The 26,718-nt window shown below is 34.3% G+C and overlaps 1 protein-coding gene across 4 annotated transcripts in view; it reads right to left on the minus strand.

Moving 5' to 3' along the window:
• Positions 1-6,883: 6,883 nt before the first annotated feature.
• Positions 6,884-26,718, minus strand: part of SPIRE1 (spire type actin nucleation factor 1) — a 216,887-nt gene continuing 197,052 nt past the window's right edge. For 3 of the 4 annotated variants that reach the window (XM_074200871.1, XM_074200875.1, XM_074200873.1), the window contains 8 exons: positions 25,118-25,208; positions 21,880-22,022; positions 15,747-15,920; positions 11,293-11,430; positions 10,730-10,800; positions 9,980-10,007; positions 9,758-9,894; positions 6,884-7,280 (listed from right to left, as the gene is read on the minus strand). In XM_074200871.1, coding sequence (XP_074056972.1) covers positions 7,022-7,280; positions 9,758-9,894; positions 9,980-10,007; positions 10,730-10,800; positions 11,293-11,430; positions 15,747-15,920; positions 21,880-22,022; positions 25,118-25,208 — 1,041 coding nt within the window. In that variant the 3' untranslated portion in view covers positions 6,884-7,021. The remainder of the gene's footprint in view (positions 7,281-9,757; positions 9,895-9,979; positions 10,008-10,729; positions 10,801-11,292; positions 11,431-15,746; positions 15,921-21,879; positions 22,023-25,117; positions 25,209-26,718) is intronic. The other variant, XM_074200872.1, reaches the window with a different exon arrangement.

Genomic DNA, 26,718 nt, shown 5'->3' on the forward strand with positions numbered 1-26,718 from the left:
CAAGGCTCCAAATGTTTCATTTTTCTAGAACACTTAGGTAAGCAGTTCAGTGATCTCCTCCAAACTTTTCAGTTTGATTCAATAATCAATATTTGAGTATTTATTATGTGTAAGGTACAATCTGTGTACCTCAGGAGATACAAAGATGGTTGATATAGTCCCTGTTCTTAAGTTACTTACAAACCTTGAGGAGGGGAGTGGAGGAATGAAGAATAAGAAAAATAGACAAAAATAGTAGAAAATATAAATTCCATGATTTAGTAGTTGGGGCATATAAATGTGTATACACATCTTTATATACACACACACACACATATAATATTTCCTAAATGTATCCATAAAGGGATACAATATCTTATTTTGGTCCTTGGACTTGAAATGTACATCCTTAAGTTTTCTGCTCCTTACCTAAATGATCCAAACTGATGTCCGTCCCTAGGTACCAAGTTAATTGATGAGTCTTATAATCCTGTCTTACACTTTTAAAATGAGACAAGAAAAAGGGTCTGGGGACCCTGGAGTGGGATGTGGATCTTTCTTCTTCCAGTAAACTGAGAATTGTGGGCAAGTGGATGAAGTTTTTATTGAGATTTTCATAGTCATCCAGAATGGTGACTTTTCCAATATTATTAAGAGGAAAATATTTCTTGTCCTGGTGTAGATTTTTAGAGCAGAGATTGAGATTTCAAGGTGGGCAAAATGAGATGAAAAACTAGACCCCATGAGTTGGCCAGTGGAGGAACAATGGCTTCCTGAGGTCTGAGGTAGTTGAGGTTTAATCTATAAAATATATAAAGTAGGGGAGCAGTTAGGTGGTGCTGTAGGTAGAGCACTGGCCCCAGAGTCAGAAGACATCAAATGTGAGCTCAGACACTTAACAATTACCCAGCTGTGTGAGCCTGGGCATCCATTGCCTTGCAAAAACCTTAATAAATAAGGTTAAAAAATACATAAAGTGGAGAGGATGAGATTCCTAGATAAAGAGCAAAGGGACTGCTATGTATAAGCATCTGGCAATATTCTTTTGACTCTTTGACCTAGAATTGATTAGAAATTCATCATTAGAGCTAGAAGAGACCTTAGAGATCATCAATTCCAATTTCTTGACTTATTGTTCATTTGTGTCTGACTACCCAATTGTTTCCTTGGAAAAGATACGAGTTATTTGCCATTTCTTTCTGCAGTGTGTCTTCATTTTACAGATGAGAAACTGAGGCAAATAGGGATTAAGACTTGCCTATGGTCACACAGTTAGCACATGTCTAAAGCATATTTGAACTCAGATCTTCCTGATTCCAGGCCTAATGCTCTATCACCCAGCTGCCCCAATCTCTTGATCACTATAGTTTTTCTTTCCTTTAAAAAATTATTTATTTTGTTAAATATTATCCAATTACATGTAACAAATTTTAAAATGTATTTTTAATTGTATTCTAAATTCTCTCCCTCTTTAACTCACTGGGATTTTTCAAAATGACTGGGAAATAATCTATTTTAAGACTTGGCTAATAATTTTTGTTACTTTATGAAAACGATATATTTTCTCTAATTGTTTTAAATTACTGTCATGTTGATATAATGAATAGTTGTCCCACTATTAGTAGGTATTGCAGATTTGTGTGTCTCAGAACTGAAGCTTAGACCATGCCATTCTTTATATACAAAGATGTTATTCCAAGTGGCTCTATGAAAACCTCAACAAAAGCCACAAAGTCATTAGCCTCTCCTCTTAGTCATTGTTCTTTCTACCATGTAAAAGTCTCTGTTATTTACTCATTTGCCTGAAATTGTCAATTTAGAAGGAGAAAGACCCTCCACCCCCTTTTCCTTACTTATTTCATTTTTAAAGTGGTAGATAGAGATCTATAAACTTCATTAACTTGGTAATTTGATTCAACTGGGTGTAAGCTCCCAGGAGTTTTCTTAGAAATGGCATTGGGAATTGTGTTTTTTGTTGTTTTACTACATGTACATATTCTTGCCCATTTACATTTGTGTACAGGATCAAGCCTCTGCATGATGGATGTCCAGAGTTAAAGTATAGCCTACAGTCATGAGGTAGAACTGGTGTCAAACAACCAACTTTGTCTAGGAGCTCTGAATACTTCTAGAATTTCACTTTTTAAAAATTCTACCAATTTTTGGGATAGATAATGAAATTTTAGGATTAGTTTATAGAACTGATTTGACTTGTTTCTACCAAGACTTCTGAGAGCCCCACTGCATTTTATATGTATTTCAATAAAAGAAAGATACCAGCATCCAACTATCAATTACTTGCTTTTATAGTATCTGTGATCTCTTTATCCTAGTAGTCCAGTTGGACTGTATATAGCTAACCTCTAGCCTGAATAAGGGTGTTGTGATTAGTGAAAATGAATGTATTTGTGAAACAACTATAAATTACTTTTAGACTATTATTTTCTATATCATTCAGTCCCATAGATAATCAATACTTATTCTCCAAAATTTTTATAGGAAGTGAAATCCAAAGAACCTTAAGAAGACCTTTAAAGAAATTCTAAATCACATAACATTAAAAATCAAGTTTCACTGTCTGGAAACAACACAAGAAAACACTGTTATTATAGAAAATTATAGCATCATAGAATTTGGAGTTGAAGGGAATATTGCTAGAGATGCTCTAGAACAGTCCCCTCTTTTCTACATTAAGAAATTGAGGCCCAGAAGTAGATAGATAATATATCTTTCCATAAAAAGAAAATTATGGTAAATTCATCTTTAAAAGCATCATTTTTTTTACTTAATTTGAGTGTTGATGAAAAACTAAGAAATATAAAACATTTTCTTGTGTAGATTAAGATGAAAACCATATTGGGAATGAACATTTTAAGTGGTGAAAACACCTTGCAACATTCTTTTAATAAAGGTTTTTAAAACAAAATGTGCTTTGATTTGCATTGCCTATAATACCAATAGCCATAGTAGATAGAACCACCCCTCCCCCAGTTCCTTAAGAATAAAAAGGTAGAAATGTATTGTGCAGATCACATTTCACTTTTCACTTAATAAGACATGTTTCTACCATTTTTCTTAAAACTAAAGTTTATTACAATGCTACTTTCTTCTGAAATGATCTTTAAATTAGTTTAGTCTACGCCTTTATTTTAATTTTAAGTCAAAATTAAAAATAAATTTTAGATTGTTAAAATATAGTGGATCTTAGTCACTTTGAAAGGAGAGTTTTTGACACATATATGATTTCATTTGACTGGGGAAAAAAGATCAAGAAGCTTTAATTGTATCATTAATTCTATCTTTTGGCACACAGACAAATACACAGCCTATGTACAAAATTTAAGCACCCTATTGAGAGAAAAATAAGGTGAAGGTGGCATTTAAAAAGTTTTGATGATCTGAGTCATCACAGACATTTAGTTATTAAAACAAGAATTGGTACTTAAAATTTCTTTTGAGTGGAAGATACTCAGGTAGTACTTGGTAAAGTGTTCTTAAGGTGTCAAAGATAAAAATTCTCTTCCCTTTTCTAGCCCAATGATTCTTATTGGTTATGAACTGGTAAAGAAGTCATCTAGTTAAACCAAAGTCATAGAACAGGAAAATCAACACAGACAGAGACTATGATGGAAAGGCTTTTTTATTTTTCCCCATATAATTTTCAATTAAGAGGCCTTAATGAAAATGCTTACTACTATCACCATGAATATCACTAAGACCTTGGATTTTGTACACATAGAAAGCTGAGAATACATTCCTCATGGCCCTAATTTAATGTTCTTCAATACAAAATTCTCTGTATTTTCACCATCAGTAATGGTGGCACATTTTAGGAACTTTCATATCTCCTATGTGATCTTTAAAACCAAGTCCTACGTTTATTAATACAGTTAGAAAAATAAAAGCTTTAAGAAAAATTCACGGTGGTGAGTTCATGTTGCTAGTCACATATCCTCTTGCAACTTAATTCTTAAAATGCTACGTGACATAAAGTCTCCAAGGTTTGACTTAAAAGGCTCAAAATCTGAAATCTAGTATGATAATTTTTAATCATGTGTGTATATCAATGAGCCTTGCTTTCATTTTTCAATCATTTGGGGAACACTGATTCCCAGGATGGTGGCCTTTCAAATATTAATATATTACACGTATTTACAAACTTTCTCATATTCTGACACTGATATGAAGTTAAACTATAGGAAGAGAAACATGGACCTCTCCACATGGTAACTTCATGAGGTATGAGAACAAAAAGAAGAGCAGGGAGAGTGGGAAGAGGAGATCTGATGGTGCAGCCACCACAAAGGAAGAACACTTAACACTGAAAACAGCATGTTCAGGTTGGACAGAGCATCACTCATAGCAGCTCATTTATTTCATCTGAGCACACAGTGCTCCAAGATCCCAGAAACTCCAAATTAAAGGGGCAGCACAGATGCGTAGTAAAAAAAAATAGTAAAAAAACTGGATCATAGGTGAATGCTGAATAGCAATAAAGAGGGATACTGAACACTTAAAATGTGAAAATGGTCACCTGTTCCTAAAGACAGACAAGTCAAAGGATTTTAAATTCTGCTCTTTAAACTGAGAATTGCTTCTTACGGGAATTAAGTGATGGAATTGAGCCAAGAAAAATAAAAGGTTAAAACACAAGGACTGGTTTTGGCACCCCAAAAAACACAACAATAGGATGAAAACAAATTACAGGATGACTGCATTTTCTTTTCTTATAGTAACCATTTAAAAATTGCTTCATTTGTATCTACCATGCATCCCATTATATTCTGATGATCTCAAAGGAGCAAGAATGATTAGTTTCATAATTTCTGGAATATCATGGGTTAAAGGAGGAAGATAGGCTGGAAAGGTCACTTCATATTTTTGACTTTTATTTATTTTCGTCATATAAGAACATCCCTCCATTTGAGGATGTTACCTTCTTTTGCTTTTGTGTAGCTTGATGTGAGAGGAAGCAGTGTGTCCTTACTATAGATCTTCAGTCTTGTCTTAGACACATATGGTTGTCTGATCAAGGGCAGGCAAAAAAACTACTCTAGTACTCCAAGCAACTCTCTAAGATTGTAAATTAAATTTGTGTCACTAATCTGTGTCAATGAAAGGACTTTGTATTCTTGAATTTCCTTATATAAATTAAATTATGGGTCCAGCAAACAAGCAAACAAAAAAGTGGTCAATTGGCTATGTTTATACATACATACGTAGAAGGAAATGAATTGAGCCATCTTTTTCTCTTACCTTTATATACCCTTTCTTGCTAGCAATTATTTGAAAAGTTTTGAGTATGGGGTTCCAAAATATTGTGGCTCACATAAAATTTTTTCCTGAATATAAATTTCAAACTTGATATCTTAGAAAATATTACAAATAAATTTCACTGAATAGATTTTTCAAAGCTCTTAAAACTTCTACATAGTCAGAAATCCCTGGAGACATTAGTTTCACATGCAAATATGGAGGAACTGTTAACGTGCATTATTTAATTAATTATTAAAATTTATTTTGGAAATTTTAAGCTATGAAATCATAAAATTTTAGACCATTTTAAAGTAGTATTGGGACAGTCTTGAGGCATGTTAATTTCATATAGAAATGTTAACTATATTTTGATACAATAACAAATACCTATCATGCCAGTGCTGTTACCAGGTTGAATATGGATGTAACTACTACTGCTTTATGAAAATTACAGTGCATGTGCATTAATTGATCTGACAAACATCAATGGTTATTTGGTTGATTGTTTTTAACATACCAAAATAATCTATCCCATTTTTTATAACCTAAATGAGCCAATAAATTTCAGGTGCACAGTGGCTTCCCTCCCCCTCCCCCAACACTACACACAAGCTATTTGTGAGAAAAAAAATTCAAAAAAGCATCTGAAGCCATTCAGTAGGTTAATGTTCTTGTAACTTTAAAACAGCTAAACAACCATGTTTGTTTTTAAAAAGTTCATTTACAAAAATAAATAAATTTGTTTCCAGTCTAAGACCTTAGTTACCAAATTACAGCTGGGTTTAGACTTGATGGCCAAGTTCCTAAGATAAGAAAAAAACATAGCTGATAATATATTTGCTATCAGAGCCATCCTAGTGTGGTCAGAGGCTGCCAACCTGCATAGTCTCAAAAAAAAACCACCCACCTTTTGAGTAGAATCAGGGGCTCTTTTAACATTACAGGAATTTGCTCAAGCTGTTGCCACATGCCTTAGTCCCCAGACTTCTGTCAAACCTCTATCACCCAGTCTATTTTTACTAATACTACCAATAATCATAATACATTCAAAGGAAGGAAGTGTCACCTCCAGGAGAGACACTGGTCAGGTACACTCGGGTTGACAAGTCCAGCAGCTTCCGGGAAAGAGTCACCCATTTGGGTGTACAGCTTATGCTGGTGTTTTACATGAGAACACAGACATCACAAAGTCCATTATTTAAACAAAATCTCAGATTAACAATACATTTAAAAATCAATTTGTTAGCATTAGCAAATCCTAGAATTTATATGCTGTGAGACAATAGATACTCTAGCCCATGCGAGGAGTTTGGTGTCCTCCAGGAGGGCTCTGGATTACTGTATACACTACATGTGAACACTATTAGGTGGAAATGCCAATATGACTTACTGCTTAGAACGGTGCTAACACTGATTCCTTTGTTAGTTGGTTTCTCCTTAAAGAACCTTTCAGCCTTGGTTGGAAAACAATTCAAGAAATGGTAAAGAACTGAACTCAAAGAAAATTGTTTTGTCCTCCAAATGTACAAATTAAAAAGAAGGCAAGTTTCAAACCACTGTTTTCTTTCAGTGCAAATGATTGATTGGCTGACCTGTTGCATATCAGTAACAGATATGAACACAGCGTTCAGTCAGTAGAACAGCATGGTGCAACGAATATCTGATCTAATGCAAATTCAAGCCTATGAAATAAAACCACAGAAAGGAAAGGAAAGACAATGCAGTTCTTAGTGTTCTCCCACCAATGCTGACTTTGTGAACAAGAGCAACTGGAAAGGCACGAGGCTCAGATTTCATTGATAGTTCTCTCCGAAGGGCAGTACTCTGAGGGACCTGCTGAGGACATGTAGAATGACTGTGTTTTCCTTTTCAAACGAGCTCGCTTGTTGGCCAGCACCAGGCTTCTCCGGCTGGAGCTGATGATTTCTGAAATAAACTTTTTGCAGTCTACACACACCTCCATAGTGCTCCAGTCCTCCATCAATTCTTTGGGAAATTGTAGTTCTTCATCTGACTTATCTACAGACTTAGATTTTGAGGAAAACCTTAAAAAAAAAAAGCCTAAATTAATACCTTTATTTTCTCACTTAAGAGCATCAATGTGAATGAAATATAAATCCTGAAGGTAACAAATTTATGCCATTGCTAAAACATAAGGAAAATCTTATTCATTTATTTAATAGGGCTCTAGTATAAGTAAGGTTCTTCATTCAAATCCTACTCCAATCTCACTGTGGCAAGGAGATAATGCCAGCATGATGCAATATCATGCCAGTAGAGGGCAACCTCTGGCAGGTCTTACCAAATTAAAAATGCTTCCAGGATATCCTGAAGTCACCTGCAAGGGGTTCCTCATCTTATAGTTGTCCACCAGTTTATTTTTCATCTAGAGAACTCATTAGCCTCCTAAGATACAGTAAGTTTTGATCTGCATCAATGGACTTGGTATTATGACTTTCAAATCCTGAAGGGCTTCCAATGCAGCAGGTATTGAAGACAAAGAACAGAAAATAATGATATTTCTTCAAAAGAAACTGAGAATCCTTAAATTATAATATTGGAATGTAATGTATCCTCAAACTAGAACACTAAAGGAACAGAATGTTTTCCTTAATTTTTTTTTTTTTTTTTTTTTTTTAGTTTTTTGCAAGGCAATGGGGTTAAGTGGCTTGCCCAAGGCCACACAGCTAGGCAATTATTAAGTGTCTGAGACCGGATTTGAATCCAGGTACTCCACTATGCCACCTGGCCACCCCCTGTTTTCCTTAATTAAATACTCTTGAGAATTATCATACATGGGAATACATGACTACTATCTTTCAAAGAATTAAAAAAGCAAAGATCAAAAATAAGAATATTTATCATAGTATAATAGAAGGTAAGTATAGCATCACTGTCTCTAAGACATAATAAATAAAACCTGGAAATTGTTCTTTTAAGTAAGTCCATAATATATTGATTCACCCAACATTTCTTTCTTTCTCATAAAAGTAGAGTGCTTAAATGTAGAATGCTATCCACGACAAATTGTAGTGATTTTTAGTTTTCTGGTGGATTGGAATGTAGAGAAATAATAGTTTACTGTTCTACTTTCAAAATGGAACTAATTTTTATATTTTAACTTACTTATTTTAAGGGGCAGCTAGATGGTACAGTGGATAGAACACTGGCCCTGGAGTCAGGAGGATCTGAGTTCAAATATGACCTCAGACACATAATAATTATCTAGCTGTGTGACCTTGGGCAAGTCACTTAACCCCATTGCCTTGGGGAAAAAAAGAAGTTACTTATTTTATAGTTTTCAAAGATTTAGAGTTGTAATTAAAAAGCATTTATTTTTCATTTAAAATGAAAATGAATATAACTATTAATTACAGCCCAACAAAATGACTTCAGTTTATTTGGGGATAATGTAAGCTCTTTCAGTACCAAGTTCTAAACTAAGAATTATAAGTAATTATGAAAGTCTATATCCTAAATTCATTAATAACTGAAAAATAAAAGCTTATCATTCAAATACAATATCTGAAAGGAGAGAGCCTAAAGTGTTTTTTTTTAATCTCTGGTACATGGTCCAAAAATGGTTCATAATTTTTCTCTTACCCTCCTCCCTCTGTAATGAGTTGCAAAAGTTAAAAAACTGGCACCAACCTACTTCTGGCTTGTAAGGTGATGGTCAATACTCAAATCTTCTTTTCTTGGAATGTCTGTGGTCAATACTGTCCTATCTATCTCCCTTCTGAAGAGTCAAGAAATTCACTTGATCCCTAACCTACCCCACCCTACCCAAGACGCAGCTCTCATTTAGTTTTGGAAAAAGTTTAGTACTCTTGCACCTTTTTAGAACATTTACAATCTCTGGCAGCAAGTTTTATTTTAGTAAGTGTAGTATAAACACCTTGATGATGGTATGGATTGTTCTGTTTATGTCTTTGAATTAACATCACAAAAGGCACAGTACTTTGTATGTGGCAGTCACAATATTTGCTGGACTTAATTGTTCTTTCTTTAATAACCTGACTCAAATACTGAAGGTCAAACTCTGCAGAAAGGATAAAAATTGGTTTCCTTCTAAAAATAAGAATAGATGTCTTTAGTCTTCATTTTTAAGTAGTAAATTATTTGCAAAAATTGATTGTAAATAGGTTTCACTTCTGTAGTAGGTAATTCAGAGTTAGAAAAGGATTAAATATGATCTAATCCACGCCCATCATTTCACAAAACAAAAAAAAAAATCCTCAAAAAACTAGGTCCAGAGATATTAAATGACTTACCTAAAATCTTAGTGTAAAAGTTACAGAACTGAGATTCAAATCTTTTGCTCAATTCATTACACTGTGCTGCCTTATTTCTAAGTCTCAAAAAGGGTTAGGAAACCTAAACTATAAAGTAAGATGACTTTACATAACTGCTTGCCCATTCATTAAAGCAAAGAATTGTGTAGGCTATCCAAAGCTATTTCTCATCACAGACAAGAAAAAGATAAACCCTCTACTACTAATAAAATTTCAGTAATTCTTACCTGGCAATGCTCCGAAGAGGCCGATGATGGCTAGTAGAGGGTTTCTCAGGTCTCATAAAACTCTCTCCTCTTTGCAAGGCAGAAGGTCCCAGAGAAAAGATAGGAAGAGTGGAATATGGCTTGGATGGCAATCGCATCTGATTGAGACAAAGAATGAAAAATGTTGTCACAGATATATAAACTGTGCCTTAAAGGAAGCATGAGGTAGTTATCTTAGCTTACCTTTTTGCAACACTGTGAGCATACTGGCCTGTGTATAAAATCAAAAGCAGTAGTCAGTATAGGGCATTTGAAGCATTTTGTCAATAATTGAAGGCCTATCTACCTGGATAGTTTGATTTTTATACTTAATTGTGAAAACTCTCTGTCCTTTCTTCCATCAGAAGTTGCACTTCATGTGTGAGTAGAGAGGGCAAATAGAATTATCCCCCAAAAAAGACCTATATAAATGGATCACCCATATTTATATAAAATTTTCATTTTTTAATATAAGGTCTTATTAATTGCTTCTAAATTCCATTTCTATATTATGGAAATATTTTGCATGACTACACATTTATAAGCCATATCAAAATGCTTGCTTTCTCAATGAGGGGAGGTGGGGGTGGGAGGAAGGGAGAAGATTTGGAAGTCAAAGTTTTAAAAACAAATGTTAAAAATTGTTCTTACATGTAACTGGGGGGAAAAATAAAAAACTAAATAATTTTTTAAAAAAAGAAAAAATCCATGTCTAGTTATGTGTAAAATACTGTTATTAGAATCATCAAATTAAATGATATCTCAGTATTTATTATCCTTTTTTATAATTATCAATTGGTAAATTTTTATAAAAAAAAGCAATATTCTTACCCCCTCCATAGATACAAAAATATAAGATGGAAGTAGAACATAGAATAGAAAAGCTTTAAATAAAACCAGGGCCAGGGGAATTCTCAGTATTAAATATCTTTTATCAGGTATGGATTGCCTTACCTCTTACAGAATTGACAGGTATAAGACCAAGTGAAGAAGGAAAACCTCCTTGTTCGGCAACAGAAGCAGAGCTATAAAACAAAATTTGAAAAAGGAAGAACTTTGTCAACAGTTAATTTTCCAATACTGGAATAAGGTTGTGATGCACATATTACATAACTTCAGTGGATGTCATGAAGACCTCAAAAAAAACCCCTAATGATATGTTTAGAGTTTCACATGAATAATAAGATTATAGGTTTAAAACCAGGAAACAAAGTGAAGGCCTCAAAGAACTGTACTGTCCCATTCTTGGATATTTCTTACTTACAAAGTCAACAAAAACCACCATAAAGTATATATAGTTTTATATACACACATGAATTACTAGGTTTATTTTTAAACCCTCAATAAAACTGTTCTATTTGCTAGTTTAGTTCTTCAAGGCAGGAAGGAACCTTAGAAATTTTCTCTCTTAAGAGAAACACAGAAAAAAAATACCACTCAACTGCTAGTAAAGGGAGAAGATACTGGGCTCCAGAGACATTCAAATTCCAGTCATGCTTCAATGCTCATAAATTTACCTTTCCTTTTTTCAGTGCAGTGTAGACATCTTTATACTGTTGATACTTTTCCAGCTCTGCCTTTACCAGCACCTGGCGAATATGCATCACTTCCTCCACTGTGAGAGCTAAGCATTCCACTGGATAACAGAATTCTTCCTGAAATTCAAAATTCCACAGGAATAAGATATTCTCATGCCCACCTCAGGTTTTTCCTCTCAGAGAAAACCATTTACCTGGTTAGTAGAAGCTTCAAGGAAGAAAGATTTTTCATGAAAATTAGAAAAGAGTTGGCTAATCCATGAGCATCACATAACTTTCCGATACTCCAAGATAAGAGATGGCATAACAACTACTAACAGCCCACATGATTCAGTTTTAGCTTTGTGTCATTTACAACAACAAAAGCATCAAAGTTTTCAGGTTTAGATATTTTGTCTCATACAGCTGTTTTATTTAGAAGACATGGATATTTTTATAATGTAAGTTTTTCCAATCCTTTTTTTCTTATTTAGTCCAATTGTCTTGCAGTTTAACTCTGGTCTGGTAAACATATATATTAAGCTTACCTAGTGCTGGTGTTCCATTATAGCATGTGAGATACAGATCAGCAGTGGCACTAGGGCTGTTTTCATATGTATGTTGGTTTGTGGTGCCCAGGAGAGCCAAAGAAAGTGGTTAGTATAATTTTTATCCCCAAAGGTTTTATTTAGTGGCTTGTTACATCAGCAATCACAGAAAAATTCCAATTTTATGAATGGAATTTGAATATGAAACTAATAAGGTAATTTTACAGACTGAATTTGTTAATATGCATTTTTATTTTTTTTTCCAAAAGAATTGTTAAATATATAAAAGATTTTTTGCAGGAAGGAAGCTAGACTTATTAGTATTATTATAAATTTCTTTTAAGGGCTAATTACTCAGGTTTTGATCCTCTTAAAATAGATTAGATGCTGATGTAACTGATTCCACTGAATTAAAAAAACCCTCATTTCTGTTTGTCATTCAGCTCTACTTTTGATAGGATAAATCTAATAGAAAGACAGAACAATTATGCATTCCCACCATTCTATGCTTCACAGGAACTATTGTGGTGAAGTGACACTGAAACTTAATGTTCTCAGTATAAACACATTAATTCACACACACACACACACACACACACACACAGACAAACAATAGCATTGCTCAAAGCAACATACTGACATTTTTGAAATCTAACAAATAAGCCAGATGAAGAATCAGATGACTATGAATGCAGTCAGTTGATGAAGTTTTAACAATCAGTTCTGTCTTTCAATCAGAGAAAAAATAAAAATTGAAATCTGTGGGACAAACTCCGCAAACATTAGCATTTAAGAACCACCACATTCTGAAGAACTATTGCCTTGCTTACTGAAATCAAATGCAAACTTCCCTTTGTTCTTCTAAACACAGAAAGCTGCTAAAATTTGTTTATATTTTTATTTTCTTTTTAATCAAAACCAATAACTGCATGTGTTATAACTAATTGCTTGGGGAAAGAATTATTAGTTCAGAAATATATGATTTGCTCCCCAATGTGCAAAAATAAGCACCCATCACATAATTTCACCTTCCAATGGGAGAAATTTTCAGATATAGCACAAGTGGTTTTACATTTGGGTTTAGTGTCTACTGAACTTTGATTTGCCAAGGGGGTGGTATCAAGTGGGAAGAAATAAAACTCCTTTTCAAAGGTTTAAGTTTTCAAGAATGTTATGTTGAATGAAAAGAGCTGGCTGAATATATCTAATGTAGTTATTATCCTTTTTAAATATTTCATATGAAGAAAAATGTTTCATATGAAATTTTTCCCACTGACTACCCTCATTTATTCTTGTATTTGACATTAATTTTACCATAAAATTTTAAACTACATATTAGTGCAAGCCTGCAAAATAACTATTCATTAAATTATTTCACATTACTATGATGATTAATTTTCTTACTATGTTGTTAAAGGCTAGGTATATCTATTTCACGAGCTCATATCAATATATATGATAAAGATATGAATTACCATGTTCTTTTAGTCTTAAGCCAACAAAAATGCTTATTCAAGCATAATTGCCTTTAACCATATTTGAAAATCTACCACTTTATGCAAAAAATAAGAGAATATTTTACATGTATTTTTTTTTTAAAGAAAATCTTCCAAAATTACCCACTAGTAACATTATCCTTGTCAGGTTCAATGCTAATGTTTTAATTTTGGAGCTTTCACAAGGACAACAAAACTTCAATGCAACATGAAATGAAAAACAAATATGCTAAGTTAATAACTTTCCTTTATACTTCTTTAAAATGAAGAGAAATATAAATTCAATACTGCTAGGCTAAATAAAATTTCAATGAATTGTGTTGAGAATGAACTAGTTAAAACTCCAAAACATCAAAAGTATTTAGGAGTTTTAAACATAAACTATAACCAGGTACCCAATTATTTAATTATTCCTAATTATGTTATAGCACATGCTACCTTCACTTTGATCACTGGCACTAGTAACTAATAACATTAGTAAATGTGGTTTAGGACCTTGTCTCTGCAGAACTATCATACTTTCTTTATTCTCTGATTTTGGATCTACCTCCCAAGGGCAAGCAGGGAGAAGTCTGAGGGTGGAAAAGTTCAAGAGGAGAATGCGTATCATCAATATGTCACATGGTCCAATGCTCCTTTAGAGCTCATTTTTCATATTAAGTGGCGGCATTAGGAACTAGTTCAATACTCTCATTACATTTTCAGCATTTACAAGAGATCAGATCTGCTAATAAAAACATAATGACAACCTAAATATAAGATGTAGTTTATGTTATTGAACCATGGTATAAAAAAGATAGTTATGTTCCTAGATGGCATTTTATAGGTAAATAGAAAATTAGAAAATTTGGCCTAAAGAACCTATCATATTCTGAGTTTTTCATAGACTACAAAGAAGTAGTAAAATATCAAAATGAGCAGATGTAAATCTGATTAGTCTCTCTTGGATCATAATTAGAAGCAACTAAATTATATTTTTTAACCACTGTTATGTTTAGATTTAGTGAGCTAAATTTAATTAGAAAATTAGAAACCTAAGGGCCATTTATGAAAATGCAGGCAGATCTTCAATGATAGTCGTAGGAATAATAGTAGCTAGAAATTAAATCATTCAAATCATATTGCCAGTATCAAAACAGGGAAAGGAATTGAGATTCACCCTGTATGCTATGACTTGTTACCCAAGAATAGAACTGATTGATATTTATTAACATTTGGGAATTTATTTCTACATACAATAGACAATAATGAGCTGATGCAGAAACCAGCTTCTGGGTCAGCTAATAAAACATAGTATATAGCAGAACAAAGCAGTTTTTGGGACTGAAGCCTTTTGCTAAAGTAAACAATTAACTCAGCTTATAAAAGATGATCTGCTCTGCATAGTAAATTTACATACAAAATCAAGGCAGTATACTCTAAGAGAATTTTAACTTATTTTATGAGAGCTTTTGAACCTTTCCCCTTGTTATAAAAGCTTGAATACTCAAGCATAGTAAAATAAACTGAATGAAAATCTTTTTTTTTTTAGTTTTTTTTTTTTTTGTAAGGCAATGGGGTTAAAGTGGCTTGCCCAAGGCCACACAGCTAGGTAATTATTAAGTGTCTGAGACCGGATTTGAACCCATGTACTCCTGACTCCAGGGCCGGTGCTTTATCCACTGCACCACCTAGCTGCCCCTGAATGAAAATCTTTTAAAAATAGTAAGACATTAGTAATGAAAATATTTCTAACAACTAGAAAGACCAGAAGAAGCCACCATTTCTCTCTATACAAGAAGGAGGTGGGTTTCCATAAGGCCACAAGACATCCTGATTATCAATACATATATTTGAGAGGCTGATAAAGAAAAAGGATCACTCTCCCAGCAAGAAAATACACAGTGCTACTCTTTTGTGACAGTACATTCATGAACATCCCTCAAATAGAGAAAAGCCTAAAGCACAAGTGCAGAAGGCAGCCCTAACTGTTCAAATGATCTGGTTGTGGCTTACATGATTACTACCATATTCTTCCCCAGAAGCTTAGCCACACCAATCAGAGTGGTCATTTTAATACCATTTTCTTGACCAGTAACGATCCTGGTAGGGAGCATTTAGAGCAATAGCAATATACTTCTAGTTGAAAAGGCAGAATGAAAGACTTCCTTATTCTGTAGAATGAGATTATGTGAAGAGAAAAACATCTAGGGCATTTTACTAATCTGATGCTGCATTTTTAGTTTGTTGTCCTTTCGAAGTTGATTTGCCTCTCAAATGAGGTAATTGAGTGATCTATGAATCCTACAAAAGACTGAAATCAATAATCAGAAGCACAGTGCCAATCTAGGCTGTTAAATACTTTCAGCAGTACTTGCTCTCAGAGGCAGAAATGTAAAACAATTCCCAGAACCGGCAGAAAGAGGCCAACCTTTGCGGATTTCCACCTGCTGGTAAAAGCTCTCTCACAGAGATAATACATAGCCCCTGCTACCCCAAACATGGCTGCTTCAAAAGGATGAGAGCTGAGCAGAGAAGCTGTTTGTATGGTAGAAAAAAGTGGTCGGAAAGGTGTCCTTGGCCATAAACTGGTTATCCTAGGAACCTGAACAATAGACAGGGAAAAAAGAAAATTGCGAAGGAAAAGAAGAGATGGAACAAAAAACAAATGAATGCAGAACATGAATGATGGCATAAAAGGGATTCCAAGTCATGAAAATAAAAAAAAACTGAAAATGTAAAACTCAGTATGTATGTATATATAAATGTATATACATAAATACATATATATATACACACACATATCTATATTTACATGAATATGTTCTTGTGTCAGTACTTGTATCCATTAGTATAAACCTAGAAAATTCTGAATTTCTAATTGTAAGAGACCAATTTATTTCTCTCAGAGAAAAAACCCCTACATTTGGACTTTTTACTAAATTGCTAATTTAGTTCTTAAAATCAATGATTTTGATGATGGCAAAAAACAAATGGAAATTAAGAATGTATAGGACAACCAACTGCTTTATATGAGTGATGGAATACATGGCTAAGAAATTCTAATAACCAACTTGATTGGTTTATTAATACATAGCGGGAATTTAAAGACCAGCCTTCTTCTACTCTGCTGGAGAATTACCATCATGTGGTCAAAGCTGAATAAAGAAACTTCAGATATCCTGCAAAAGGGGAGGAAAGAAAGTGTAATAAAAATAAAGATTAGCAAAAACATTTTACATGTCTCAGTAGCAGGATTTTTGTTACATAAAACAGATGTAGATATATTCTAATCATCATCCCCTCTTACTTTTTTTTTCCAGATATATCTCCTTCCAAGATCCTTAACAACTGTTAAATACTAAGGATAAAGTAATAAAAGTGAAAGGCCCTGCCCTCAAGGAGCTTACATTCTTTCTTTCTTTTTTTTTTAACTATATATACTATATATACCTAATCCCCCCCCATGAAGAAAGAGAAACCTCAAGAAAAATAAAGTGAGGATAAAAAAAGAGTGCTTCAGTCTGTATTCTGACACTATCAGCTCTTTCTTTGGGATGGATAGCCTTCTTTATCGTAAGTCCATTAGAGAAATTGCTTCAATATCTTTCCCCCCCACAATTACTATTGCCAGCTGTAATTCCCTCCATCCTATTTCTCCATCCCCATTTATTCAATTCTTTCTCTCCTTTTATCTTGTCCCTCCTTAAAATGAGGACTGCCTACTTTCTTCCATGATCTTCTCTCTTTCTTTTATCACTTGCACCTCCCCTTCCCTCCCCCTCTGTCCCCTTTCTCCCATATCTTTCCTCTAGGGTAAGATAGATTTTTATACCTAATTGAGTGTGTATGTTATTCCCTCTGAGCCACTTCTGATGGGAGTAAGGCTCACTCACTCCCCCACACCTTCCCCCCTTTCACTCCCTTGCAAAAGTTTTTTCTTTCCTCTTCTTTGTGAAATAACTTATCCTATTCTATCTCTCTTCCTATCTCCTAGTACATTTCTTTTTCATCCATTAACTCCATCTTTTTAATATATTATACCTTCAAATTCAACTCCTTCCTGTGCCTTGTCTATATATGTTCCTTCTAACTGCCCTATTAAGTGAGATGGTTGATATGAGTTATCAGTATCTTCTTCCCATGCAGGAATACAAGCAGTTGAACATTATTTAAATCACTCATAATTAGCCCTTCCCAACTACCCTCTCTATGCTTCACCTGAGTCCTGTACTTGAAGATCTAACTTTCTGTTCAGCTCTGGTTGTTTCAACAGGTAAGTTTAAAGCCCCCTATTTCACTGAATGTCCATCTTTATCCCTGAAAGAGGGTGTTCAGGTTTGCTGGGTGGTTGATTCTCCGTTGTAATTCAAACTCTTTTGCCTTGTGGAAAATCATATTTCAATACCTATGAACCCTTAATATAGAAGCTGCTTAAACCTTGTGTTATCCTGACCGTAGTTCAATGATACTTGAATTATATTTTTTTCTGGCTGCTTGTAGTATTTTCTTCTTGACTTGGAAGTTCTGGAATTTGGCTATAATATTCTTGGGAATTTTCATTTTGGAATCTCTTTCAGGAGGTGATTGGTGGATTCTTTCAATTTCTATTTTACCCTCTGCTTCCAAGACACCAGGGCAATTTTCCTGGATTATTTCTTGAAAAATGAAGCCTACTTTTTTTTATAAACAGGATTTTTAGGTAGTTGGATAATTTTTAAATTATCTTTCCTGGATCTGTTTTCCAGGTCAGTTGTTTTTCCAATGAGCTATTTCACATTTTCTTCTGGTTTTTCATTCTTTTGGTTTTGTTTTATTGTTTCTTGGTTTCTCACAAAGTCATCAGCTTCTCTTAGCTCTATTTTACATTTTAAGGAATCATTTTCTTCAGAAAGTTTTTTGTATCTCTTTTTCTATCTGGCCAATTCTGCTGTTTAAGGCATTCTTCTCCTCATTGGCCTTTTGGACAGTTTTTTCTACTTGGCCTAGACTGGTTTTTAAGATACCATTTTCTTCAGCATTTTTTAGTAATTCCTTTACCAAGTTGCTGACTTAATTTTTCATGATTCCCATATTACTCTCCTTTCTCTTCCCAATTTGTTCCTCTACCTTCCTTAAATTCCTCCCATTGGAAGGAGACCAATTGGCCATGAGACCAATTCATATTTTTCTTGGAGACTGGACACAGAAGCTTTCACTCTGTTATCTCTTGAATTGTGTATTTTGAACCTCCATTGGACCAAAATAATTGTCTATGGTTGGATTTCTTTTTTCTTCTGCTGTTTGCGCATTTCCCCAGTCTATGACTTGATTGTTAAGATGGTGGTTCTGCTTCCAGGGTGGAGGACGCACTGTCCCTGCCACTGTTTTCAGGGATAACCCCAGGGACCTCAATTTCTCCATGGTCTTCTGAGAGACTCTGACTACTCTCCTAGTATATGCTCTGGTCTGTGGATGACCACAAGCACTTCCTTCTGCCCTGAAACTGTGAGGAGGATCCTTACTCCACTATAGCAGTATAGGGGCCCAGACTGACACCTAGATCTGAGTATGGGCAATGTAGCAGTGTCCTGCCTCAGGGAGAGCAAAGAGACCTCTATAATCTCCCCCAACCTGCCCTTACTATCCAGGGGCTGAGCACTCTGCAAGCAGGCCTGCCCCTGGTCTCTGGGGGCTGGGGCTGCGGCTGTGCTGAGGTCTGAACTAGTGCGGCAGAATTTTTCTGCTGAGCAATTCCCATTGTTCTTGGCAATTCCTGTCTGAGAGGTCTGGAAAACTACCACTGCTGCCACAGATCCAGGAGTCCCATGGTCTGCTCCTGGATGGCCGAAGCTAGCTTGCTCCTTGTGGCCTGGGCTACGCTGCAGGCTCTTTCTAATCCTGGTGTAACAGAACTTTCCCATAGATCTTCCAAGTTGTCTTGGGCTTGAAAATTGTTTCACTTAGTCTTTTGTGGGTTCTGCCACTCTAGAGTTTTGTGAGTCATTATTTAAAGGTATTTGGATTGGTCTGGGGGACAGCTTGTGGGAGATCCTGCCTCCACTCTGTCATCTTGGCTTTGTGTCCCCCCATTACCCCCCTTACTTAAAAAATATTATCACTTAATAAAGTAGAGAATATTATTGTAAACATAAGGCTTATAACATTAATATTCTATATGCTTTAATCTTATTTTAAGAGAATTTTTGAGAGCAAAAATTTTATATGAAATACATACATTGTTATCATGTTCTTTTGAAAAATTGTGAGATTTGAGAGTCCAAGAGATGTTTATATGATACTTTAAAAATTATTAAATAACAATAATAAAGATATTTAACATGTTTATAGTACTTTCAGATTTACAAACTGCTTTACACTTATTATCTCATTTGTTCCTCAAAACAACCCTGTGAGGTAAGTGCTATTTCCAATTTCCAATGAAAAAAATGAGGTTGAGATAAGGGGACTTGCCCATGGTCACAAGGCTAGTAAGTATCTGAGACATAATTTGAACTTAGATCTTCCTCACTCCACTCTATCTACTAACACCACTATTTTTTCTAAATAGGTTTCACCTTAATCTTTTATTCTATAAAAGAAAATATCAACACAATAAGACTGTGTTCATTTTCCAATAATTCAGTTTCACAAGGAAGTCAGGTAGCTAGTGCCATAAGGCCTGAAGAATGCTTCACATATGTTATCTTGAAAAACATAACTCATGCATGCCTAAAGTTGTGAAGATTCTTTCTTGGCAGTTTTGACTAGTAATTTGTATAATCCTAAATTTGTAAGCAATCAATCTAAAAGCATTTAATTTAACATTATATGGTTTTGGCCTAGTTCCCAAGAACTTTAATTTATATAGATATGCTAGAATGCAAGAAATTTCTTAAGGTCAAAGGCTTTTATCTTCTCTAAACTTTGTATTTCTCTCTGGTACCTAGTTTAGTGCTCTGCACACAAGTTTGATATAATACTAATACTAATACTAATAGTTAACATTTATATTTTGCCTTAAAGTTTACAAAGTCTACTTAGCATAGTGCAGGTATTTAATAAATATTTATTGACTAATTATAGGTGGATAGAAGACTATATACTATATAAAAATTTCATTTAATATATATTAATATTTATATCTCTATCTCTATCTATATAGGTCAAAAATCTTATTTGATCCTTAGAAAAATTTTACAAGTATTCATATAATTCTCATTTTCAGATGAGGAAATTGAGACTATATAAGAGGTTAAGTAACTTGCCCAAAATCAATCAGTAAGGGACTAAGACAGAATTCAAAATCAGGTCTTCTGGACTCAAAGCCCAGCATTCTAACCACTGCACCACCTAGTTATCTACATGTAAAGATGATAGTCCTAAATACAAAGGTGAGTAAAACTTGCACTAACAAAGCTCCAAAATTCTTTTACTTTTTAATCAATGGCAAACCTACTGAGTTTTGCTGTGAAAATGACTATTCACTATGTACCTATCACATACAGAGGTTAAAATAATTCTTCCTATATGGTATCCATGGATATTTTCTGCATCATATGTAAATGAAATTCTGTCAGAAATTCAAATAGGATATTTAAAGAAAATAAGGCCTGTGTCAAGCTTTACATAAATTACAAGTTCAAAAGAAAGAAAAGAGAGAGTAAAAATTCTGATTTTCATTATATTGCTTTCCTCAATTGTATTCCCAGGGAACAAAAACTGAAAAAATTTCAGGATTTAAGTCTGTACTTTCCTCCCTTCCTGTAAGAAGGGGATCATCATCTTGAAGAATCTATCCTTGTCTCATTTATACCCCTTGAAGAAAAATATAGCAAATTTTAATGAAAAAAATAAAGCTCCAGATCTCCTTCATTTTTGAAGTATGCCTTTTCTAGACTGACTTGCAAGCATTACAACAAAGAATTACATTTGAGATCCTGAGCCAGAATTATTGATTTAAGCCTTGTGACATACTGGAAACCTTTCTTATGCCAGGAGACTAAACAAGAAGCTTTTCAGACTTTTTCTGGCTAGTGGAACTGTTGAATTCTTGTTGGCAGGGGGCTAGTGAACTCTATGTCCTGCTGACCCAAGAAATAAGAAACCATACACTGGGCCTGGCAGTCTCTTGGGGGAAATCTGGTAACTTCTTTCACACAACACCAGTTTTGTTTTGTTTTTTTTCCTCCAATTCTTTATTTCATCCAGTGAACTGGGAAACAAAGTACAATGAGAAATAATGGGTCAAACATTTTTCTCCTCCCAAAAATTCAATGTTAAAATGTGCTGTGACACTGAACTTAATAATATACAAGACGATCTTACTATAGAATCTTTGATGTTTTTAAAGTCAGTATCAATGGATTAACACAAGACATACAAAACATTTCTTTAACAGGATTGTCCATGTTTCCTAGTGGAAAAGAAAATGTTACTGAAACCTTCTAACTTGACTCCTAAAGCATACTGATCCTTTACTTACGATATTTTTTATTTCTTTTATATAAAAGATTAAATTTAAACCTTTGGATTTGTTTCTTCTCCCTGAAAAGAAGTTATGGTTCAGTCTTTGAATTACTTACAAGTGATCTGGAGCTCTGTCTGGATGGTGGCAGGAACTGTCTAACATTGGTGGGGGTTTCCTTTTCAATGGAATGTCGTCTTTGGGGTGGTTGCCGTCTCTCTGGCTGGGGTGTTGATGATATGGGCAAGAATTTTGGAGGCACTAAAGATTTAACCAAAATAAGTTAGCTCTCACCACCAATAATTCCCTTTCCCTGACTCCTAAAAATATTCTTTTGTTTTTTTTCCTTTTATACTGCCTGTAATTAGTATAGCCTTCAAATATAGGGTATTTGCAACAGAAGTACATAAGTAATGCTCCTTATTTGAAAGTTTTTAGAGAATATGAGAATATAAATAAAGTCTGATATAGATGAATTTGGCAGAGATAATATAAGAGTAAAGGAAAACTTTCAAGAAAGGCAAATGATAAGTTAATTATAGAAAAAAATTCTAAGTTTAAATGTCAAAATAAATTATAACAATGATATAATTATTTCATTATAGATATTTTGTTATTAGACACTAGGAATTAGTGTCTCTACCTTCTAAGGGGAGAAACTGAGGCACAGAATAAGGATATGAATTTCTAGATTTTTATTCCTACATTCTGATGACACAGTTCTCTTTGACAAGAGCTTTGATACCAACTCAAGCTCATACAGACATTTAAGGTTTATGAAGTTTATTTATGCAACCCACCCAAAACCAGGCTGGGAAGCAGAAACTACAGAGTAATCTTTATAGATAGTTAGTGATCTTCATACTTATTTTATGGGAAGCAGAGAAAGCTGACTCAGAGAGATTAAATGACTCATGCAGAATAATTATCTGGGCTTGGATTTGAATAATCATCTCATGACTTTAAAGTCTGGACCCCTAATAAATTTTAATTTAAAAGAAAAGGACAATTAAAAAAGTATTTCTGGGTCAATAGAATTGTACATTAACTTTTTGAAAATAAAAGGAGCTAGAAATAATATTTAATTTTTAGTTAATACTTCTTTCTATTCTCTGCAAAATCAACCTTACGGGATTGACTTGATGAAATAAAGTAAAGACCAAAAGAAAATGAAATATATTGATTCACTGACTGAATTATCCCAGTGAAAGAAACACAAAGAAAAAACATAAAAGAGCATAGCTTTAAAAGTTTTTCAGACATTTATTATCTAATTTGACTCTTTCCCTTTAGAATTTAATTGTCAAATACCAAAAAATGCTCCCATTTCTTATGAGAGGCAGTTAGATGGAACAGTGAATGATGTGTCAGACTCATTCAAGAAGCCATGACTTCAAATTCTGCCTCACAAAATATGTGACCCTAGACAAATTGCTTAAACCTCTCTTAGCCTCGCACAGAGTTGTGTGAGGACAAGTTGAGTTCATTTATGTAAAATGCTTTACAAACCTTGAGGTGTTGTATAAATGGTGACTATTACTGTTATAGCCTATTTAAATTAAATGAAAAATTATACACACACATATGTATGAAACAGGGTAATGTTAATGGAAACTCAAGTAACCTTTCTGATATATAATAATAATAAAATTAGTCAAAATAAACTTCATCTTTTATTCCTGGCCCCCAATGGGGTCCTAATGTAAATAAAATGAAATGTTACATGTATTTATAAATCCCTTCAAGATTTTCTTTTCCTTTGTAATTTCTTTTCACTTCCTCTTAAAGAGAATGATAAAGAAAAAGTCAATACTGAAAGGAGTTTTTGGAAAAGGTATGTATCTTTCCATTATAGATCAGAAAATTCAGAGTAAATGAAGGGTATATTCGAATAGGCTACAACCTATCTCTAGGAAAGACCTGAACAGAAAGAGTGGTTGCCAACAAAGAGATATATGTTTGTAGAAGGAGGCTGTCAGGAACACAAAATACAAAAAGTTTTAATGGAGTTCTAAGTTTGTGAAATTTTTTGATTAGCCATTCTGGACATCCTGTATAGTAAGTGAGTGGATAACTGATGTACAATATACATGATCCAGTGGTATTCTAGCAAAATCATGAGATACAGGAACCACTGGACCCTTGGAAGGACATGAACAACTGCTATTTTGCATAACAAAGTGAAGACTAGTTACAGTCTAATGTATTTAAAGGTGAAGTCACAAATTCCCTGAAATAACAAAGTTCTTTTCCTAATCTTTCTTAAATATTAACACTGAAACATTCAAGAAATAAACAAACTGAATTGTCATGCTCAAAATATGGAACAGGAAATATGAGTACTATATAAAAAATAATTATAGAGACACATGTAGTGTTTAAAATCACTTAAGGAAATTGTTTTTGTAATAAGTTGTTGGGCTTCAGATCTGACAAGGTTACTTAAGTAACTCTAACCTAGAGTCTTCCTGAACACTAGTTTTAAAAATTTATCTGCTAGATTTGTCAGAAATGAAAATATGTGACAGGATGGAAAAGTAAGATAAGTAACTATCTTTAAGTAAAACCAGACAACATAACAATTACAACAATAATAGCTAATATTTCTAAAGTACCTATTATTTTCCAGGTACTGTGGTAAACACTATACAATTATTAGCTCATTTTATCCTCACTACAACCCTGGGAGGTTGGAGCTATTACCATCCCCATTTTACAGTTGAGAAAACTAAAGCAAACAGAGTTCAAGTGATTTACCTGGGGGGCAAACCTCTAATAATATGGGTTTGGAAAAGAGAATTTCCATATAAGTCTTCCTGATTCCAGACCTGGTGATCTACCCACTATACTACCTAGCTGCCAAGTGGTAAGACCAAGAGGACATAGGATTAATAGTTAAGAAACCTGAGATCTAACATCAGTTCCTTTTGATAACTTTCTTAGATGCTTTATAAAAAGAGCAAGCATGTATTCCTGACTGTTAAAATTTCAGTGTCATCTCCAAATGGTGAGAGGATGAGGCATTAAATACAATTTATTATATAGCTGTTCCAAACTATTCAAGGCAAGCCAAGGCTATCATAGTTAAGACCTTGTACTTGGAGTGAAGACCTATGATCAACTCTGTCTGCAAATACCTTCTAGCTATCTGACCCTGGGGAACTCATCTAATCACCATTTGTTTCATTTAACCACCTCATCTGTAAAATGGGAATAATAACAGCCCCTGCCACACAGGTTAAGGGCATCATATGAGCTAACATGTGCAAAGTACTTTACAACCTAAAGCATGACAGAGGTTAAAGTAATGAAGATGATGATGATGTAGAATATTCTTTTTGAATATGAATACTTACTCTTTTTGCTTGGCACAGCCTCTAGTATGGGGTCTTCCAGAAAGGAGGGAGATATGCTGCTACTGCTTGCTGACTTATGCATTGCTTCCTCCTGGAATAAGTAAGGAAAAGTAAGAATTATAACTGGGCCATTTCCCCTAATGTTAAATCATGACAAACTTCAATAAAAAATCTTTATCATATTTGAAACCATGACAAAAATTAAAATCAGAAAAGAATTCAAAATTTTAGTACATTAATATGTCAAAGACTTGTGATCTTGTCACTGGTTTGTAGTCTTAGAGGATGACCTGAAGCTTAGAGAAACTAAGTGATTGCTTATGGCCACACAACTACTAAGTGGCAAACGTTTGATTGGAACCTGGGTCTTCTTGACCCTAAATTCATTTTTCTATTCACTAAGCCAGGCTGCCTTATGATTCTAGTACAGAAAGCTAAAAGGCAGTTACTTTGGGATAGTATAAATCATGAGCCAAATTCCCAACTCAGTTGTAAAAATTGAATGCACCATTAATTGTCACGATAACACTGGAAATTGTTGACTGTTATAATTCTTTCACTAATAAGCTATCATAGCTTGCCTTAATAAAAAAAGCTTTTGCATACATCTTTATTTGAAAAGGGAGATAAATGGCAGTGGTATAGGTTTTAATGACTAATTTCTAGTTAATATGCCTTTAAGAATTAGTATTTTCAGGGTGGCTAAGTAGATAGAGCACCAGCCCAGGAGTCAGGAGTACCTGAATTCAAATCTGACCTCAGACACTTAATAATTACCTAGCTGTGTGGCCTTGGGCAAGTCACTTAACCCCACTGCCTTGCCAAAAAAAAAAAAAGAAAAAAGAATTAGTATTTTCTATAAACTATCCCTACCTAAAACCTACTGGAATCTGAAATCTTTAGATTCAAACAAGCTCTAGTACAAAAGATTTAGTCCAAGAATGAGTTGGGGAAGAAATTGTACAAACCATGAAATTCAAAAAAGAAGGCTTGAGCAGTGACCTTCCACATTCTTTGGATTAGGTTTAACAAATCAAGCAACGCAAGTGAAATCTATCCAAATACAGTACAGGTCACAAGAACTTCCGGGGGGGGGGGGGGGGGAAGAGCTAGCCAGGAGCCATAGAAAAACACCCCTTCTGGGTATGAAAGTAGTTAAGAACATGTTGAGTAGGGATATGCTTGAAATTATTTTCAACGAATGAAGCCTCACCACAGAGTCATAGGCTGGAAGGCAACTTACAAATTGCTACAGGTTTGAGAGCAAAATACAAGGAGATACTCAAAGTCCAACTGACTGTTAGCAAAAGGAAGTTTATTTAGGTGATATTTGTCCTTCATTCTTGAAGAAGACTGTGACATTAAGGGGAGGTGATGCCATGACAAGCACATGAATTGGATTTGACTGAGAGGGGGATGAGCTAAGTCACCAGTCTCACTTTCTCTCCCAGAGCCACCTGGGTCCAGTGACCAGATATGAATCAGGAAAACAGGAAATGGTCTTGGATGTGAGATAGTCAAGTTTAAGTTGATTTGCCCAAGGTCACATAGCTAGTACATGGCAAGTGTCTGTGGCTGGATTTGAACCCTATCCTCCTGAC

Source organism: Macrotis lagotis, chromosome X (assembly GCF_037893015.1).
Source record: "Macrotis lagotis isolate mMagLag1 chromosome X, bilby.v1.9.chrom.fasta, whole genome shotgun sequence".
Classification (NCBI taxonomy): Eukaryota; Metazoa; Chordata; class Mammalia; order Peramelemorphia; family Peramelidae; genus Macrotis; species Macrotis lagotis.